The 19,873-nt window shown below is 43.7% G+C and overlaps 3 protein-coding genes across 3 annotated transcripts; 2 read left to right on the forward strand and 1 right to left on the reverse strand.

Moving 5' to 3' along the window:
• Positions 1-706: 706 nt before the first annotated feature.
• Positions 707-10,032, reverse strand: SS1G_03224 (hypothetical protein; the record flags this gene model as incomplete). Its single annotated transcript, XM_001595086.1, has 10 exons — positions 707-726; positions 818-1,778; positions 1,887-3,282; positions 3,331-6,915; positions 7,264-7,834; positions 7,883-8,220; positions 8,274-8,746; positions 9,066-9,720; positions 9,773-9,815; positions 9,981-10,032. 10 exons carry the CDS (start codon positions 10,030-10,032, stop codon positions 707-709), a joined length of 8,094 nt encoding a protein of 2,697 aa, XP_001595136.1.
• A 528-nt stretch (positions 10,033-10,560) lies between these two features.
• Positions 10,561-16,019, forward strand: SS1G_03225 (hypothetical protein; the record flags this gene model as incomplete). The annotated part of the gene is made up of 11 exons (XM_001595087.1): positions 10,561-10,747; positions 10,811-11,458; positions 11,553-11,786; positions 11,840-12,595; positions 12,755-13,063; positions 13,187-13,205; positions 13,457-13,777; positions 14,138-15,393; positions 15,442-15,597; positions 15,643-15,911; positions 15,969-16,019. The coding sequence occupies 11 exons, from the start codon at positions 10,561-10,563 to the stop codon at positions 16,017-16,019; spliced, it is 4,206 nt and encodes a 1,401-aa protein (XP_001595137.1).
• A 1,063-nt stretch (positions 16,020-17,082) lies between these two features.
• Positions 17,083-19,746, forward strand: SS1G_03226 (hypothetical protein; the record flags this gene model as incomplete). Its single annotated transcript, XM_001595088.1, has 4 exons — positions 17,083-17,303; positions 17,474-17,666; positions 17,723-19,622; positions 19,685-19,746. The coding sequence occupies 4 exons, from the start codon at positions 17,083-17,085 to the stop codon at positions 19,744-19,746; spliced, it is 2,376 nt and encodes a 791-aa protein (XP_001595138.1).
• Between the last annotated feature and the right edge of the window lie 127 nt (positions 19,747-19,873).

The raw sequence follows: 19,873 nt of genomic DNA on the forward strand, positions 1-19,873 counted from the left end.
TCACTTGGAAGTGAATTCGTTACTAGATCAAGTAGAATGTAGGTAAACTAATTGATAACTAAGTTGAGCACAAAGCTCCTAAACTATGAAACTACTCTGACTATATAATGATCGAAGAAGGGAGCCCCCAGGAGCTTTGAGGGCTCCTTATCACGTGATTTCTGATGGTGCGTGCGCATACGATCTTAAGGTGACCAAGATCACATACTAATTCGATGAAATCTGATTGCTTTTGCACAAGGCCTAAGCTCTCCTAATTAATCAGTTTGCTACCATCGTAACACCATCAATCCTAATGGTGAATCATGACACAAACCTCGTAACACTTAATTTGAGAAATATTTAGTTTATCTTGTTCTAATGACTCAAATATATGAGATATTTGGATGCTGAATTTCATAGTATATCGAGATTGAATCTTTGAAACCCTCACAAGACAAAAAAGACTCTTGGCTCCTCTTTCATCATAAATCATAAATTTTTTGACTATCTATTCCATCTTGTAATTATTCCAGAGATGAACAAAAGTATACCATTAAGCTATGAATGATTGCCAATAAAGCTAATGAAATTATAGACATTGATGCGAATATGATACATAGCTTAATAGTTACACTTTAGACAAAATAATTGCTAATTAAATAATGCAGGATTTCTTTCAACATCTTCCTTCGAGAGCAATTCCTATCCATACCTATCTCTGCCTTTACGCGTATGCAGCCCAACCTATAGGTATTAATTAGCATTTGTTTAAAGAGATAAGCTCGCTACGATATATGAGAAGCATGGAGTGACACAAGAAAAATGCAGAACATACCTGAATACAAAACGGCAAGATTCCTCTCATCACTCGCTTGATTGATCAAATCATTGACTGTAGCCTCCACACTTAATGTTTTAGACAATTTCTTATTAACCACAGTCAAAGCTTTATCAGCCTCGCTCGGTTGATTGACAGCTTGCTTTTCACCAGCTCTCTCGTGTCCCATACGAAATTCCGGTGCAACGCTTTGCGCCACCTGCAGTTTTGCAAGTCGTACCGGTGATATAGACCAGCTGTACAATGGATCATATCGCAAAACATCAAGAATCGTCATAATACTATAGACTTCCTTACGTAAAGCAGAAAGAGTGAATTCACAACATCTTCGAAACACGCCTTCGGTTTTCGTAATGCCCATTCCGTCGACAATATCTCGAGTGAGGCGGAAAGGTACTAATTCAGGAACCGGAAGAACTCGACCCATTTCAAATGCCACACCAAGATCAATATGTACCACTTCACCGCTTTCAAAATCGAGAAGAATGTTGTGACCATGTCTATCACCTAATCCGAGGACGTGGCCTAGTATCGATATGGCAGCTGTGCTACGTGTGTATGCTAGACGTTTGGTAAACCATTCATCAGGATCGTTGAAGTGTTCTGTGAAGAAACAATGCATAACGGGATGAAAACGATCTGTGACCCATCTGAATTTCTTGATTCGTGTTTCAGTTGGCTGGCCTTGAACCTCCCCAATCTCTTTACGACATATAGTTCCTTTCAGGTCTTTTGGATAGAAGCGCTCGTGTGCTGGCATGAGATATTCATGCAAAGGGATTGTGCTTGGCACGAATTCGATGACTCCAGCTATAGAGGTCAATGGTAGGACTTTGTATGTCCTAATGCTGAGGTTTCTTTGTCGGGTAGCTCTATTCGTTTTCAACAATTCGCTGACTTGAGCGAATACCTGTTCCATGATGGCATCTTGGCGCAGATCATCATTACCACCTTTTACCTGTTATTCGTTAGCTGTAAACTTGCACCCACTATCTTGGATTCCTACCAATTGTTTAAACCGCGCCCCGTTATCCGCCACGGCAGTAATGATCTTCGGTGCACTTACTCCAGATGCTATACTCATCTGTGACTCGAATCTAACCATCTTTGGAACCTTGGAATAATTTTTGTCTGCACGAAGGTCTATTTGTATTGTTGGAGGAGGTATGGAGTACTTCCTCACAATATTGTTGAGTTTTAATCCAGCAGGGGAATCTTTAATCGAGAGCTTTTTACCAGTTTTGTACTTCTGCTCATCTTTCTCGCCTGCGAGCTGAGTATATGGCTGTATGACAAAACCCAAAGCAGCCCAGATTTCCCGTGAGTTCTCAGCCCTTTGGAGTTGCTCTGAAACCTTGAGAGTGGCTTTGTTCCTTGAGATAGCTATTTCATCTTTGGTATTTGGCCGACTGTGAGACCCAGCATATATCTGGTACATACCATGATATGGGTGATCCGTGCAGATTCGTAATACTAGGTTGAAGAGAAGCCGCTGGAATTTCGAATCATTGTCAAGCAAACGAGAACTGAGTTGGTTCATCAGCGTAGCGAATTTTCGACTAGGTACCTTGGGTAAAATTTTGGCGACAGCTTCATTGGCAAAATTCTCTGCAGAATGTTCAAGCCAAAGTGCTGTAAACCGTAGCGCATTGCTATCATGGTTATCCGAAGCAGCTAAAGCGAGAAGATAATTCTCCAAGCATTGGCGCAAAAACTCATCTCTGTTGGAGCAGTGGCGACGATATTCTCGCTCGTCTAGTCCGAGCCATGTCTTGGCCTTCTTTAAATAATTATTATGCCTTGCTTTCTCTGTTGATGATGTTGCCTTCCTCAGAAGTTCTTCGTAGTCAGCGACATCACTGGATCTCATCTCGCTTAACTTCTTCATTCGCTCCAAATCTTTCAAACTATCAGGGTCCTGTAGTTGTTGATCACAAAACACAGCGAATTGATGGAAGACTTTCGCAGCTTCATGACCGTCGGACGTTTTTAAGTCCTTGAGGGCAGGTTTTAGATATTTTTCAATGATACGATCAGGCTTCTCTAGTCTGGCTTCGGAGACTTGGTGACCAATCTTAGATAGCAGATCGGGACGACCAACAGAAATAGTTTGTGCTTTTAAGGAGGATGTATTGTCCAAGGCCCGTAATATGCCTATCGAAGACGTCATTTCACCTTGCTCCCACAATGCATCTGCGGTCTCCATATGAACCGCAGCTTCAATTTCCATACCTAGGGATTGGCAGGGTTTGATAAGATCGATTAATGAAGTTGTCAGAGATAATGATTCTTGCAGGGCACCATGAGCACGATTCAGCGACGAAGAGATGAGTGCAACATGTACCTCAACTAGTCTTGTATCTTTAGGAGAGAGGTTGAGTATGTCTCTAAGGCGTGGTTGCTGGCTTAAGGTACTTAAAGTTGTTCCCCGACAAGAAATCATCTGGCTAATGTCATCAAATCTAATTTCATATTAGCTATGATTATGGTAAAATGTGTCAAGTACCTACCTCCCGGTCTTCATCCATTCAGAGCGATTTCGAAATCTTGACAGGACCTCTTCTAATTCTCCGGACCCATGAGAGCTTAGAACTTCATCCATTTCGGAAAGAGCCGCCAATGTTCTAAGCGATTCGTGAAGGGCACTGGCGCTAAGGTCATCTCGCACGAGGCGTTCCATTGTGCCCTCAAGTCCTTTATCTATTGCTTTCATGAGTGTTCCGCGGTTTGTAGCAACATGAGCTGCTTGGAAAGCTTTGTAGATTGTTACTGAGTGATTGTCGCTAGCAGGAACTGGAATGTCCCATTGCTCCAGTTTACGGGCGGTACGAAACATAGAATCTAAGGACGTACCGGCTACTCCAGAACTCTGTTGTGCTTGCAGTAGCGAGAGCGAAAGACCACTCAGGCTAAGCATATCTAGAGCCTTAACAAGAGATTGCGCGTCCTGAACGGCTCTAGGGTCTTGCTGCTTGATATGGCTATCATATTGTGCACCTCTGAAAGCGAGACTTTTGGGCCCATCTTTCTCATATTCTAGCCTTGCCAATATCGTGCTTAAGCTGGCTGTCTGTTGCACCCCATAATATAGATCTGGGTCATCAATGTTCTCAAAAATTGCGAGAAGCAAATCTGACGGAAGTTCGGGAGCTTCACCTCCATCTTTCATCGTTAAAGAACGTCGAGATGATTTGACTGGGATCGACTGATGTTCTTCAACAAATATCAAAGCCGTTTTAAACATTCCACAATGTATGGCAGCTGTAGCGACTTTGAGGTAGTCGAGATCTAGCCAATGCAAACGGTCTGCCGAGGATTTCTCGTGGGGTAAGGGTTGAGTACGTAAATATAGAATCGAGTTGATCAGAGTTTTCAGGTTGTTCTTATCGACGGCTTGACTTTCGGAAAACCACGCCGCGAATGCATTAGAGATTTGATTGCGGCTATTTTTCTGTGCTGGTAAATCCGTCGAGAGTACGAGGTGGAGAATGAACGGGAATGCTTGATCAGCAAACTCTGGTACATCCCTAAGGACAGGGGCTAGGGCGCAGAGTATGGGATCTTTAGGGACAGCTCTGACCAATGCAATCGAGAGGTTTTGTAGCCAATTAGGAGAAAGGATGGAGGTTGTCTCTAGATGAGTCCCTAAACTATTCATATCATTCGAGGGTTCCGCGATCTCACATGGCGGAACGGGATAAGGATTCCACGCTGACGCTTCGAACACTGGTGGCGGTAGACTTTGGCGACTAATTTCCAAAATCTGCTGGTCTGAAGTTGTAACAATGATACGTAAAGTTGTTTCAGCAATTCCCGCTGCTGAACTATCATCCCCCAAAAGTATCGATTGAAGAATACTCAATATGCATGCCCGTGATGGAAGATTAACTTCGGATGATGTCTTAAGTTCCTTCATCTTCGATAATGTTGATTCTTGCAGAAGTTCGTGGTGCACGTGCCCAGTAGCCGCAAAGGCTCTTCCGAGTACGCGCGCGGCCCAAGACATGTATTGTTTATTCGACGAATTTCCTCTGCAAGACTTCCACACGACAGCAGCTCTTGCTTCTGCGGCTGCATCTTCGCCGTATATATCGGTCCTGAAAGAAGTAGGGCATTCAAACTCGGAGCACAGCATACTAAGTGCAAGTTTTCGAGCAGGTAGAGTCAGTAAAGTGCCCCCATTCTTCTCATCCTCCAGTAGCCGATCAAGTAATGTGCTCTCTATTGTTCCCTTCTCAGCGTTTCCGATTGCTCGGACCTCTTGAGCAGAGGCCACGAGAGATTTAAAACTTGAACTCAAAGGCCCCGCCAAAGCGGGAGAGTCATACCTGGAGGCATACTTCCCAACCCAAAGATGAAATTTCTGGGCCTTGGACATTGTAGCTTGATGTTGACTCTCCTGAGTTGTGCTCGATCTACGCTCCTGCATGAATACACGTAGAGAACCAAGTATCGAAAGGGTAATGCTTGCGACGAAAGATGGTGACAGCTTTAGGTATTCTGAGCCCTGGATTAATAGATATTGCAAAATACCAATGGCATCATCTGCACATTCAGGATCCTTGATGTAAGGCCTTATAGATCGAAGAAGCATTTCCAAAGGATAACCTTGAGTCGCAGCATTTCCAGCAAGCGAGATTAAAACACGAAGTTTTCGCAGTACAGAGCAAGCATGCAGCGACCCAAGTGCAGGATGGATAGTCCTAAGTAATTTTCTAGCAATGAAAGCTACTAAGCTTGGAGTGTATAGATCACCTGCCTCATGCAGTGTCCTTGTACACAAATGTTTGATTTCATGTAGGAGATACTTTGCTTTGAATGCAGGTTGCTGACCTGGGGGCAAGGTAATCTCAGACGAGCTCAGAGATTTGATTTCTACCATGATTTTGGCGGCATATACTAAGTTCTCATCCTTGGCAAATGAATTTTCGACATGTTGCTCCTGGTCTATGACATTAAACAAGGTAGCAAGTATGTCTGTAAAATGCAGATTGACACATTCTAAGAACAATTCTTTGCCGAGGCGATTTTTCAGCCGGGCCTCACCACTTATACGTTTCTTGTCGCTCGACGGGGGTATGCTTATATTGTTTGCAATACAATATGCCATGGCCTTCGAAAAACATGTCTGAAGTAATTGAGTTGCGGGAACATTTAACAGCTCAGCGAGGTGGTCAAGTTGGGCCTCATAACCCCGCATCATTATGATGGCGCAAGTCTCTTCCTGTGCGAATACCAGTAAATCACGAAGAGCGGCGAAGCCAAAGATTTGGTACGGTATATCGTCCATTGCCTCTACCTCAAGCCAAGTGTAGAGAATTTGAGGCGCAAACAATGCGAACAGCTCCTGTGGACTTGCTACTGCGAGCGCAGAAGCAACATAGGACAAGCACCAAGTGGCATGTCGCACAGCACCCGAAATTCTACCCGGAGTTTCGAAAATATGGTAAATACATCTTCGCAGAAGAGTTGACCAACGAGAAGCTAACTTTGCCAGGACATAAAGTCGAAACGCGATGCCTTCCACGATCTCTGGCGCAGAAGGTAAAAGGTCAAGCACATCTACGAATATTTTGTCATGCTCTTTCAGCGTCAAAAGCTCAAATATTTCCGAGATCTGATCACCAATGAAGAACTTCGTGGAAGTATTACCTTTTTCTAGAAGCTTTAATAGACTGGTACGCGGCGATGGCTGAGGAGGGGCATTCCCATAATTCTGATTTGCTCGCAAAAGTTGTAGCAGCATATTAACAATTCCTAGCTGGACGACTGTAGAGTCGGAGCTCCTCTCAATTCGTAAAATAAACCAATCATAGAGTTGCTTAGCATGTTTCACGAAAGAGTTTTGTTCTTCCATTGACCAGAAAGGCAAAAGTCCTATCATCACGTCCAAGCATGCGCACATGGCAATTTCGCTGGCAAGAAAATCGTCTGATGAAAGTACATGCCCAACACGCTCGAAAAGGTGATAGGCATCAGTTTCTACAAGAACAAGATCGGATTGAAGTACATCGCGTATGAGTGATCGACACGAGAGTATCTCTTCATCCTTCATGGAGACCAGCGCATCGATAAAAGAAGTTGGCACCGTGCAACTTTCTGGGGACTCGTTCATGTCAGAGACCAGCATTAGTCTGCCTATTGTATCTATAAAAAATGATGAAGAACTCATTTCCAATCCCATGGCTCGCCTGGGGACATTCAAGTTTTGCGCTTCCTTTGCTGACTGGCTTCTCTGGGTGGGAAAGTCGTCATCAATATCCATGGGATCATCATTGGCTACTGAGCTTGACTCTTGATCTAAACGACGACGCTTGACGTCTTCCGAGATAAGGCTCAAAAACTGCAGCAATTGAGGGTTTTGCTCCGCGACGTGCTTGAATTGAGTGGAATCGCAAGGAGGGAGGTGAGGCTGGATTGTTTGCAAAAGAGTATGTACAAACTCGTCGGTGGCCTGGAAATCTTTGGCATCTGATCTTCTCAAGAATTCCAGTAACTCATCGCCCAAGCCTCGAAGGTCTTCCCTTAAAATAGGTAACTGCTCTAGATCGGCATCATCAAAATGCGGTAATAGTTCAAGACTAATGATGCATGCATTCAATGAGCCTCGATACATGTCAGTTGAGACCTGTGGAGAACGTTCTGCATTGAAGCTTCTCCAAATTTGTAGAAGCTCGCTACATTTGGATGCCAGAAATTCGATGATCAATCTCCTAGCAGAACTGAAGTGAGCACTATCTAATTTGAAGACAACATCATTATCAGTGGTAGATTTCGGGCAGTATCGGCACGCAAAATCTGTCTCGGCTGGTGCACTGCCGTCAAGTAGCAAAAGAAAACGAAGAACCTTTTCCCTGTCCAAGTATTGTTGCCATGCTTGAAAGAGTGCACCCCCTATAGGACGGCCGTTTGAGTATACAGGCAAACTCGGCAGGCCAAGACTCGTTCGTAACAATGCAACGAAGTTAAAAGGGTGTAGATGTTTCCCATACTGAGCAATGAATAACCTTTCGGCTTAAGATGTGTTAGTCTCGATCAAGAGATAGCCAGTGACATTCGCACCTGGATTCCATCTTCCAAAAAGCCAACAAATCACATGCTGGCAGGCTGCCAGGCTCGCACCAGGTGCTTCGCTAACTTTAACCTGTAGTAAGTGATTGACTAGGAAAATCGACGATTCGCAAAGGACTGGCGGGCCACTAATATCCGCTGTGGTGATGATGGCATTCACACTGTCTTCAATATCACGATAATCTACCAGGTGTTTGGCGTGAATTGCATGAAGTGCTAGAGCAGCAGCGCGGCAAGTCCCCGCAAAAGTGAGCGATTTAGCTCCGTTATGCCAGAGCTGTTTCCAATTTATTGAAGACTCGTCTGCAGAACATACCTGATATGTACAACTGTGTTCCATTGTCAGCTAGTTATAGCAGATTAGTTCTAACACAGTACTCACCTTGCTATACCAAGTAAAGCCCATGATGCAATGTTACCACGCTTGTCTAAAGCACAATTACCCAAATGAACCAGTAACTCTTTTAGAAAAGAAGGCTGGAGTTTATAATCTTGCAGTAAGAATGGAATCAGTTGCAGACCAGCTAACAGAATCTTCTGATCGCCAGACTTAAGAGGATCGAGTAATCCTTCAGATGACCACGAAATGCGTTGTCGCTTTCGTGGATGATTATCTGAGTCATGTGAATCATCTGAATCACTTCCCACTTTTGGCTTCACTTGATGTATGTGCTCGTTGACTCTCACTAATCGTTCTAGGATGGCCATGGCGAGTAGGTTTGCCCAATTACGCTCAGCAGCCGTGCCAGCCGTACGATTGTTGTGAGATTTGAGTCGGAAACAATGTAGACGGAACGGATCGCGGCTCATCTTTCGGGAACTTAGATCCAAAATCTCCACATCATCTAACTGGAGCTGATCACTGTTTTCTCGCCTAGAAATAATCTGCCCTCAAGGCATCAAGTAAATCGTTTAGATTACTCTCCAACTCGACATCCTCATTGCTCATAATATTGCTCTCCAGGTGCAGGTGTATATGGTACAAACTAATCAGCATCTCATCTCGCACTGAGTTAATTTTTTCGTCCTTGTGCAATGATTTACCTTGCCAAAGCCGACATATTAAAGGAACCAACCCCCGGCCGATTGAAAACGAAAATGAGGTATATTCTTCAGCAAAAGATGACAAAATGATATTAAGGACAGAGAATGCTAAACGATGTAGCGTGCTTACATTCGATTTCAGGTACTGAAGCAAGCGCATCATCACGGTGCCCACTCGCTCAAGAGTTGAGAATGAATGATCGTTGGTAGTAGAAAGAAGTGGAATGAGGATTTGACAAAGGGCTTCTACATCATGTTCAGACACTGAGTTTGACCTCTTTGGAATACTTCCCAGCTCGGAGAAGGTTTTAGGTAGTGAGGGATGGCTAATCCGCTTGTCAGACCCCAACAGGTCTTCGTCAGTGTCTCCCAGGTACAACTCAATACCATTGATGGAAAATTCTATAAGTTCAGTTCGAACATCCTTGACACCTGCTGCATTCGCTGGTCTCTCGAGCAGGTAGCTCAAAGTCTTAAGATAATTATTTACTATCGGCTGAAAATAGTCTCCAGTTGATGTAGGAATCGTGTCAATAATGTGAATTATCAGAGCATTCACGGTCCTCTTCTTGAACTTGTATATTCCAGCCTCCACAATGGAACATATGGCCTTGGTAGACTGTTCTAGCTTCGTGGTCGACTTCACAGCTGTTGGCTTTCTTGGCTTTCCATCTGTGGACCTATTTGACTTTGTAGGAAGTAGATGTTTTCGTTTTTCCTCGATGACAATTTCGAAGAGGATCTCGAAAAATTCGTGGCACTTAGCGTCTGTAGGTCGATCGTTCCTGGTGTCTAAATTAGTCCAAAACTTTCAAATGGGATGAATATCTGACATACACATCATCGGACTTAAGGATACCATGGAAGATGTTAGGTAAATCTAGTCCTTGCCAGTTAGCAAATGTAAATCTGTCAAGCAGATTCATGATCTAGGTAGATTTACCTTTCAGATAATCTTTGAAAAAGTCCGCCTTTCTAGTCTTGAGAACATCTGGGATTTGTTTAACTTGTGCGTTGGGAATTGCCAGTCAAGAATTTTAATTACCAATAACCTGATCTAAAAGTTTCTTTCTACGGTCTGCATATGGATGCGACATATTAAAAGACTGCGATCACAAAGATTCGACGCATTCCCTAAGTCGGAGCTCACACATTCGTTATGGATATGAGATGTACCGCCGGCCTTGCGATTTCTGGTAATATGAGAGAAGCTCCAAAGTCCGCCAGGGTTCAGTACAAATGCAATCAAAAATTACCTAGGTGGGTCTGGCAGTTTAGATACTTTCGCATTTATGAGGTTCGCAGAAGTCAGCAGTATCATCTAAAACTGTGATATTGTGAAGTTGTGAGTGGTTTGGTCGATGCTTAATTATTTAAGTGGTTGACCCTCCGCGACGCGATTTTTCGTGTGCATGACAGCTTCAAAAATAACATCGCTTGTTTGCTCCATCAAATAATTTTTTATACGATCACAGAGAGCACAAACTACCACTTACAGCATCTGCGACAGAGAAACCATTACGACTTGCCATGAAAGGAATACGAATATACCCTTTTAAACTTTTATGAGTTCTGTGCCAGATCAATTCCCTGTGTCAAAAGCTTCGGCGCATCCTTCTCAAATCATGGCAGAGCAGTCTAGTAGCTTGAATGAAATCCAAGCCTTGCATTCGGACCTCCTTGCACTATCAAATTCTCGTCTTTCGAACCTCGAACGATTAGCGATTGAACTCGATGCTCATATCGCAGCTTTTCGTAACCTTTTGAACCACAAGAGCCGGAATGAGCAAAGTCGGAAGAGTATCGAGGAGGGTGTGTACTTTCCTTTGACCTCGAATCAAGCATGAAGGATCAAAATTAATATGAATATAATAGGGAAAGTTGAGCGAGATGGACAGATGTATAAGATCAACGACGACTTTAAGCAGGGAACATATCAACTGGCGGACGAATTGAATCTTGATGAGTTCGAGGCATCCCAAATCTTCTTCGACGCACAAGACGATGCCGATGCGACAGGGCGCTCAATTTTATCCTGCTCTATAATCCGCTTCCATCAGCGACGAAAGCTCTTGTTGGATTGTTTGCGGCTTACACTTCAGCAAAACGCCGAGTTAGAGAGCGACTCGGAGCAGGAGAGGGAATTGAAGGCTTACCTGGAACATATCATCACGGAGTCGACCCGTAGTGAACCTACAACCACAACTAAAAATGGAGCTGCAACTTCAATCAAAACAAGCAATGCGCCAACATTTATTTCAAGATGCATTTCTACTATGGGTGATATCAGGCATTGGCTCCAGAAGATTTCGGACAAAGTTAGCAGTTTATCTGTATTGGGACAACCATCGCAACCGGATCTTTTAGAAATCATGGAGTATCAGCGCCACAGTCTGGTCAAACAACATGAGTTACTCGGCGTTATAATACTCTATTTGATAAAAGCAAACCATTCTGTCGAGGGAGATTTCGAGCTGCTCTTGGGGATTTTGAAGAAAGCGGATAAGTATGATAATCTTCTGGGTAAGCCTTCTCCATATTTGGAAATTGGATCAACCTACTATGGAATATCTTCAGTTTTGCGGCAACACGGTTTTTGACTAACAAATTATTACAGTGCATCATTTTCCCGCTTTGGCTGCTTATATTTGGCGTTATGGTTCTCCAGAAGGTGGGTCGACGATACAAGATGCAAGAGCGCTGGATAAGAAGATCAGCGTAAAAACCGACCAGAATGCATGGGTGTTACCTTATGCTCATGCCGCATTCCGAGCATGGTGGTTGGCGGAGTATAGTGGATGGTATGTGGAACACCATGACGGACTACCACATGGCATTAATCTCGAAGATGGTGAGCTAAAATTCATGCATTTTTCAGTCTCTAAGTCACTAATCAAATATCAGAGGCCAAGCAGCGTTCTCAGCAGTTTAATGAGGCTCTTAAGGATGGGGCTTTTGATTTTATGCTGTCTCTTTCTGCTGATGTCAAAGCCGCAACTTGGTCCGAACCGTCACGCCAAGGTTTTCGGTTATGGCTACAGAGAAAGGCACCTCAGCTGTTGTCTGATTCTGTATCTTTCTCAGATTTTTTTGAAAATCAATTTATGGAGCAATTACAGACATTCATCGAAAGTTTCATAACGAATCTACCAGACGTATTGAGGAGGTTGAGAATAGATGAGGATGAGCAACGTCAACTCAGTCATGAGCATGAGCACGATCTAGATCTGGAGCGATTCATAGTTATCATTTCTTATGCCTTTGACGGCCGCCCAAAGGCTGCTTTGGAAGGATTTTGGGACGTCCCAGATGGTGTTTTAATCGGTTTCATGTATTGGGCTTCCCGACGTGCATCGACCCCGCTGGTTTCGGCATTTTGTGAAATGCTCCAGGCTATCTCAGGTGATGATGAGTGTGCCACTGCTGCACACGAATTTTTGCTCGACGAAAGTCCTCAGGCCGGAAAAATGAAGCGTGCTCATGCCCTCACATGGAATCAAATTTTTAAAGAGCTAACATTTTTCACAAATAAACTTCGAGATCAACCGGTACCACAAGCTCAAGCATATCGTCATGGGAAGCCAAACCATGATCAAGCAGAATTAGAGCCAGAATCTTACATCATGCTGGAGTCCTATCTCCGCCTCATATCTCAGCTCTGTTCGCATAGTGCAGTTGCCAGACAATTTTTGATGCAGCATCCATCATATCAACTCACAGACCTGCTCTTCCAACTTGCGTCTAGTTCCATTCCACCTCGATTTAGAGCCGGTGCTTTCACGGCACTACGTTCTTTGCTAAGTAACAAAACGAAGGCAGCAGGCGAGTACTTGTGGACTGCTCTCGATATATGGACTTCTGGTGGATATGTCCATAATCCCAGCACTCAAAGAAACACAGCCCCACCATCTTATGCACCTGACGCAATTCTCCGGAAGTTTGCTACGGGCTTTGAAGAACCGGACGCGTTTATTCTGCTACTCCATGCCCTTGTATTACCTTACGAAGAAGATAGTGCTTTGCGAGATGGCTTACCATTCCCCGAACTCCTCGGAGCTTCCAGTCGCATGCCTGGAATAGATCCCTACGTTGATTTCGCAGTCGGCCAAGTTTTTGGATCAAGAATGAGTGAAATAACGGATCCTATCCAGTTGAGACTGCTGCAGCTGACTTGTCTTACTTTTATCACGACTTGCTTGGAAAGTTTCAACGAAGATCTCGTGATATTTGCAAATCGTTCTAACGTCTCAGTTGACACTGCTATAAAAACGTCCGATCTGCAAACTTACGTTTTATTGCATCCGTTTTCTAGGGTAATGGAGTGGATGTACAACTCTAGCGTGATGGATGCTATATTTGCTGCAATTCCATCAAGGACGTTTAGGCGAAGTCGTCAGTGCTGCTCCTGATACACCATCAATTATGTGTCTTCTCCCAAGGGATACGTGCAGTTACGTTGATTATGGACCTGCAGCCAACTTACCGGGACATCGTCCGACCTCTAATAAAGCGAGAGGCAAGTCATCGCCGCACCCCGGTTCCAAATGCCGCCTACGCATCTTTCGAGGATGGAGTACTGAATCACTTGACTATCATTCCTGATTTGGGCTTATACTGTAGCTCTGGCAACCCTGAATTGGTCATGGCATCCCTAAAACTACTCGAGAAGCTTTCTGCATCACCACAGCTTGCTGCTGCCCCTAAGGCAGGTAGCAGAAGGATTGATCGTAATAAGGCAATTGCTGCGTTGGAGGAAAATAATGCAGCGGAGGCTATCTCACGCTCACTCCTACAAGAGATAGAAGCCAGCATTGACGAAGCCCAAGGCCCTGCATCCGATTCGTATATTATTAAAGTCCAAATATTGGATTTCCTCATCGCCTGTCTCGAGGCCTGCCCAGGGCAAACTACAATAGCCCACCTCCTTCTCGGGTTCCAGTGTAGAAACGATCATTTAGAGGTCGATGTGGATTCTCTTTTCAGCCGTAGAATTTCGCTATTTCATTCGATCTTGACCTTGACTAACGATATATCTTTCGAGGGTGGGGATAGCGTGTCCTCATGGCTAGTCTCTTTGAGATACAAGTGCCTACGACTACTTAAGCAGCTATGGCACTCTCCCATTTCATCCAGTCTTGTTATGATAGAGATGCGGTCCAACAATTCATTTTTCGAATTGTTTATCAGACAAACTCTAATTAGGCCGGGGTTGTTATGGGATGACCGAGATCTCGCAGATCCAGAATTCTTGGATTCAACTTCCGCCTCCTGCCTTTCAAACTTTTTAAATCAACGGGCTATTGTCTTGCAATACACATCTGCTGAGTTACGCCGGATAGCACTCAGTCATTTGCCTTCTTTAAAGGAGCGGATGTTCAATACATTACTTGGATCGACAATGGTGGAAGAGAACCAACAAATTGACAATTGTTCCGTTTTTGACCTTTTCGACTTCATGGATATTCCTTTGGATCAATCAATAGCCCTTGGCTCATTATCTTGGCTCAAGGATATTGATATTAGCGTCTGTGAGGAAGTCCATAACGATTCACCTCCATTGTGCAACATGGTGAAACTCGAAGAGCTTCTGACTTTACGAAGATCTGAGCTCGCTGCTACGAAGAGACTTGAAAACCCTCAAGACGTGACTACATTCAAAAATGAAGCCCAGCTCATGTTTAACTACTACTTCATCGATAACAAGTTAAAGGAACTCCAAGCAGCTCGACATAAGGCGCTACAGTCTTGGGTTCAGTTATTACTCGTGATGGTAGAGACCATGGCTTACGACGAGTCGACCAAAATAGTATTTGTGTTGCAGACTCTGCAAATAATCCTACCCAGGCTGGAAAACTGCCTTGAAAATGCAGCTGACGCATTTGAGCTAGCCAAACTCACTAAAGCCCTCTTGTTTAGTCTCAACCTGGATTCTGACGCTTTCAAGGAAGGTGACTTGGGACAAAATCTAAGTGACAAACTCTTTCATGTGTTCGAATTGTCACTTAGAGCTATCAATGCCGTCGGTGCCAACGGTCCTCTGAAAGAGCTTTTCTATACCATCAGCTATCACTATCTTACAGGAACGTCGGAATCCGAGATTCACGTTAGTTCTGAGATAGATAACCCAAATAACCTCGACGGCGGTTCCAATCGTGCCCGCCCAGGCGATCGCGCTCCAGCTTCAGCTCCTTCTCGTCCCGGATTACGCAAACCACATAGCACACAGACAGTCAAATTGGCAGGCGATCGAGTAATAGACATAGTTTGCGACGATGTCTTGGTTGGCGAGCAAAATTGTCGAATTGCGGCATTGCTACTCCTCGGCGCCTTGGTGAAAAATTCCAAACAAGAAAACTCCAATTACATTATTGAGTCTCTTAATCGCCTTAATTTTATAAGTATCCTTGTACACTCCATTGGAGACTTGGGAAATGCTTTACAAGAGACATCGCGCGAAGGTAAGAATGTATCCTAGGTCGGAGATGAATACAACTAATTTGATGTAGATGCAGCTATAATACTATCCGACTTCTATGCGAGATTGGCACTCCTCGTTCACATATCGCAAACTCGCGCCGGAGCTACCGCTGTACTTAACTCCGGCCTGTTTCACTCTATTTTAGTTTCAGGGCTGTTTTCCATAGATACCGACCTTGAGATTGGTAAGTCGTTGTAAGTAGATTCTACGCACATGCTAATTGATTTAGATTTCAATGACTCGGAGGCTGTTAGCAGACATTACAGCTTACTTGCAGCAATAATGAGAGTAATCTGTTGTGCTCTTGTGAGTCGAGGCCTACAAAATGAGCAGAGTTTGGACCAAGGGAGAAGATTTCTCGCCGACAACAGAGCTGCCATCCTAGCTGTACTTAAAAAGTCTGCTGGACTTGGAACTGGTAATGACTCCGCAGAGCAAAGCATTGTTGATATATCGGACTCATTCATGTTACTCATGACTATAACTCGTTTTGTCGATGTAAGTGATGTGCCCTCTAATAGCTTAGCTTAGTTCGACTTCTAACAGCATTTTTAGTTTGAGGAGATAACTATTCAGAAACGGCCTACTCTGAGATCATTTACTTGAGAGGATGAGTTTGGATTAGATATTTTGTGTATTAAATAGGCGTGGATGATCAAATAGGAACTACCCATTATAATGCCTAATCCAAAAATAAAAATGAACTGGATGCTCATGCATAGAGTTTAGAATGCTTGGACGACTTCCTAGCGGTATCATGATTTCATAAATGCTATATTAGTCCTCGAGTGCCCTCCCTATACTTCATCATAAGATCTTATATATTATTAATCTTTCAACAGATAGCTGGCCATGACGTACTTGCAAGTTTCGCTCTATTCGTACAACATCACAACATTTATATCACGTGTACGGCTATTTTCTATTCTTTAGCTTTTCCAGCAGTAAAAGGATAGTGGCAGACAATCGTATTGACGTAACATTGATTTAAATAAAGTCGACGCCGAGCTTCGAATTTATCAAACCTCTCTCCCTTTTAGACTTCATCCCACCGTTTCGTTAATGCGGGCACCATAGATAGCTCTTATCGCCGTTATCGCCTATCGTCTTCCCTGAACAGCACTAATAATCTACGTACCGATCCATAGTCGCGTCTTCCGCAGTTAAGCTACATACTAGTACTTCCGTTCCCGTTGCAACCTTTCCCATTTCAATTTCCCCTCCATGTAACATTCACAGGAGTATCAAGTACAAGCAGGAGAAACAAAAAGAAAAGGAAAGAGGAAAAATATATCCGTCTCGAATGTACCGTCACCATTAATGTTGTGATCCGACACGTAGAAAAAGCTGCATCAGGAGTTACAGCATAATCTCCAATCCAGCGAGCGTCCCGAGCTTGCAGCCACACTAAGGTCGACCCCTCACATCGAGACGGAAGGCGAGACCATATTATTGTGTCCTGTTCAGATCGATGTGGCATTCACACGATCGTGCAGTTGACCTCTCCTCGACATCCTCCAAATCACCTATCAAAAGAAAGCATCGCGATCCTCAAGGTTCAAATAGCAACTCAAGCAATACATCCTCCGGTTCGTCCAAGGTTGATAGCCATTCTTCGAAAAAGCTAAAGACGCTACCATCATCGACAAGTCCCGGTCTACGGCCCAATATGAACAAGACGATGGGGGTTTCGCGCCCCGCTATAATAGATTTAACAAGACCATCGAATTTTCAACCACATACTGGAGCGAAGAGATTAGTGATTAAGAACCTAAGGGTAACTTCTCCGAGCGATAAGGAGGAGTATTTCAGGAAGACTTGGAACGAGCTAGATGATGCTTTGGATTCGGTTTTTAATAATAAACAGCCAGTATCACCATTGGAAGTCCTGTAAGCTAATTCGTTCTCTTGTATCATGCTGCCCAACCGTTTCGATGTTCCTCTATTTCTGCATCGACAATTTTCTTTTATGGCTCTTTATCATGAGAGTTTCTTTTCTATCCACCTTTATTATGTTACATCGTTTCTCATAGGCAGTTACTGATGCACCAATGTTGCAGGTGTCGTGGAGTCGAATCAATTTGTCGGCGTGGAAAGGAAAAGGCAGATGAGCTATACAGGCATCTAGAAAACCGTTGCCACACACATATCAAGGATAATCTTTTGCCAGCTATTTCACGCAATGGAGATTCTAGCACGGTGGAAACTCTGCGGACAGTGGAGAGAGTATGGGGAATTTGGAGAACTCAATTGGTAGGATATAGTTGCATTTGTACCAATCTAGGAAAGACTACTAACAATAGAATCAGGTTCTGTTAAGATCCATATTCAGCTATCTTGATAGGGCATATCTGCTAAACTCGAAAACACTTCCGCAGCTTGAAGATATGGGCATACGGCAATTCCGCGAAGTGGTATTTTTGAAGGGAAGGGATGTTAGCAAGACAGGAACACAGGTCATATTGGGAATATGCGAGCTTGTGCATTATGATAGAGAGAGCTTGGATTTATTCGACTCAGTCCTTCTCCGAGCTTCCATTGCTACAATTCACATTCTTGGTGTATACACAAGTCTCTTCGAGAAACAGTTCCAGAAGATTTCTTCAGCCTACCTCGAACAATTTGCATCAGAACGGAGCTCCTCGCCACTAAAAGACTATATATCTTCCTGCGATAATCTGTTACAACGAGAAAGTCTCCGTTGTGATACATATAATTTCGACAGTACTACCAAGAAGACTTTGCTTGATACCGCGCACGACATTTTGATCAAAAAGCGTGCTGATGTTCTGTTGGAGACGGTAGCTGTTTCGAAGCTTCTTGAAGATGAAGTAATGGCATCGCTTAAATCTTTGTATCAGCTTTTGAGACTTTCGGGAATTCAGGATCAGCTAAAGGCACCTTTCGCCAATCACGTTAAAGTTTTCGGGTCATCTATTGCAATGGACAAGGAAAGGGGTGATGAAATGGTTGTCCGTTTACTCGAGCTGAAACGGTCACTGGACGTCATCATCCGCGATGCCTTCAACAAAGATTCAGTGTTTACTTTCTGCCTTCGGGACTCATTTGGACAATTTATAAATGACCGCCAAGTCGCTAAGGCATGGGGTACAGATACTTCCAAAGTTGGAGAAATGATAGCGAAATATATGGATACTTTGTTGCGTGGAGGGCTCAAAGCTGTACCTCGTTCTCTTGTATCCGACGCCACAGATCGGAATGAGGCTGAGAAGAAAGGACAAGCCAGTACCGGCGACGAGGACGCAGAATTAGACCGTCAACTGGAACAAGGCCTTGAGCTGTTTCGCTTCATCGAAGGTAAAGATGTTTTTGAAGCGTTTTATAAAAGAGATTTGGCACGCCGGTTGTTGATGGCACGCAGTGCAAGCCAAGATGCGGAGAGGAATATGCTTGCTAAGTTAAGGGGCGAATGTGGTAACAGTTTCACTCATAACCTTGAGTCGATGTTCAAGGATCAAGAAATTTCTCGAGATGAAATGATATCATATAAGCAGTCACTCAGCAACACAAGCAAAACCACACTGGATCTCCAAGTCAGTGTCCTCTCATCTGCTGCTTGGCCAACGTATCCGGATATTGAAGTCAACCTCCCTGCGGAAGTCGCAAAACATATTGAAAAGTATGACCGGCATTATAAGCACAAACACAGTGGGCGTCGATTGACTTGGAAACATTCTCTTGCACACAGCATCGTCAGGGCAACGTTCAACAAGGGTGTAAAGGAACTCCTAGTTAGTGGTTTTCAAGCTGTTGTGCTCGTTCTCTTTAATGAGCTCGAGGATGGTGGCCATCTTTCCTACACGGATATTTCCAAAGCAACGGGTCTTGTCGATGGTGAATTGAAACGAACCCTGCAATCACTTGCATGTGCCAAAGTCCGACCCTTAACTAAGTACCCTAAAGGCAAAGAAATCAGTGAGACTGATACGTTTACCATCAACCTCAATTTCTCAGATCCAAAATTTAGGATCAAGATTAACCAAATTCAATTGAAAGAGACCAAGGAGGAGAATAAAGAAACGCACGAAAAGGTTATTCAGGATAGAAGCTTTGAAACTCAGGCTGCTATTGTTAGAATCATGAAGTCAAGAAAGACGATGACGCATCAGAATTTGGTAGCGGAGGTCATAAATCAAACCAAAGGGAGAGGTGCAGTAGAACCGGCGGAAATCAAGAAACATATTGAGAGTAGGTTTCCCATTTTATTGCCTAATGCCTTCCCAGTGAATTGAAACTAATAATTCCTTTAGAATTAATCGAAAAGGACTATATCGAGCGCGAAGATGGCGGAATTTATACATATCTAGCATAGAAAGTATAATGTATCTTATATAGGAATTCGGATACATTAGGGGATTTGTGGTTATACGCCTAAGAGAGTCTTTAGTGTTATATGAGTATATGAATATATGAATATAAATACTTTGCTCTGGTTTCCA

Source organism: Sclerotinia sclerotiorum, genomic scaffold (genome assembly GCF_000146945.2).
Source record: "Sclerotinia sclerotiorum 1980 UF-70 scaffold_4 genomic scaffold, whole genome shotgun sequence".
Classification (NCBI taxonomy): domain Eukaryota; kingdom Fungi; phylum Ascomycota; class Leotiomycetes; order Helotiales; family Sclerotiniaceae; genus Sclerotinia; species Sclerotinia sclerotiorum.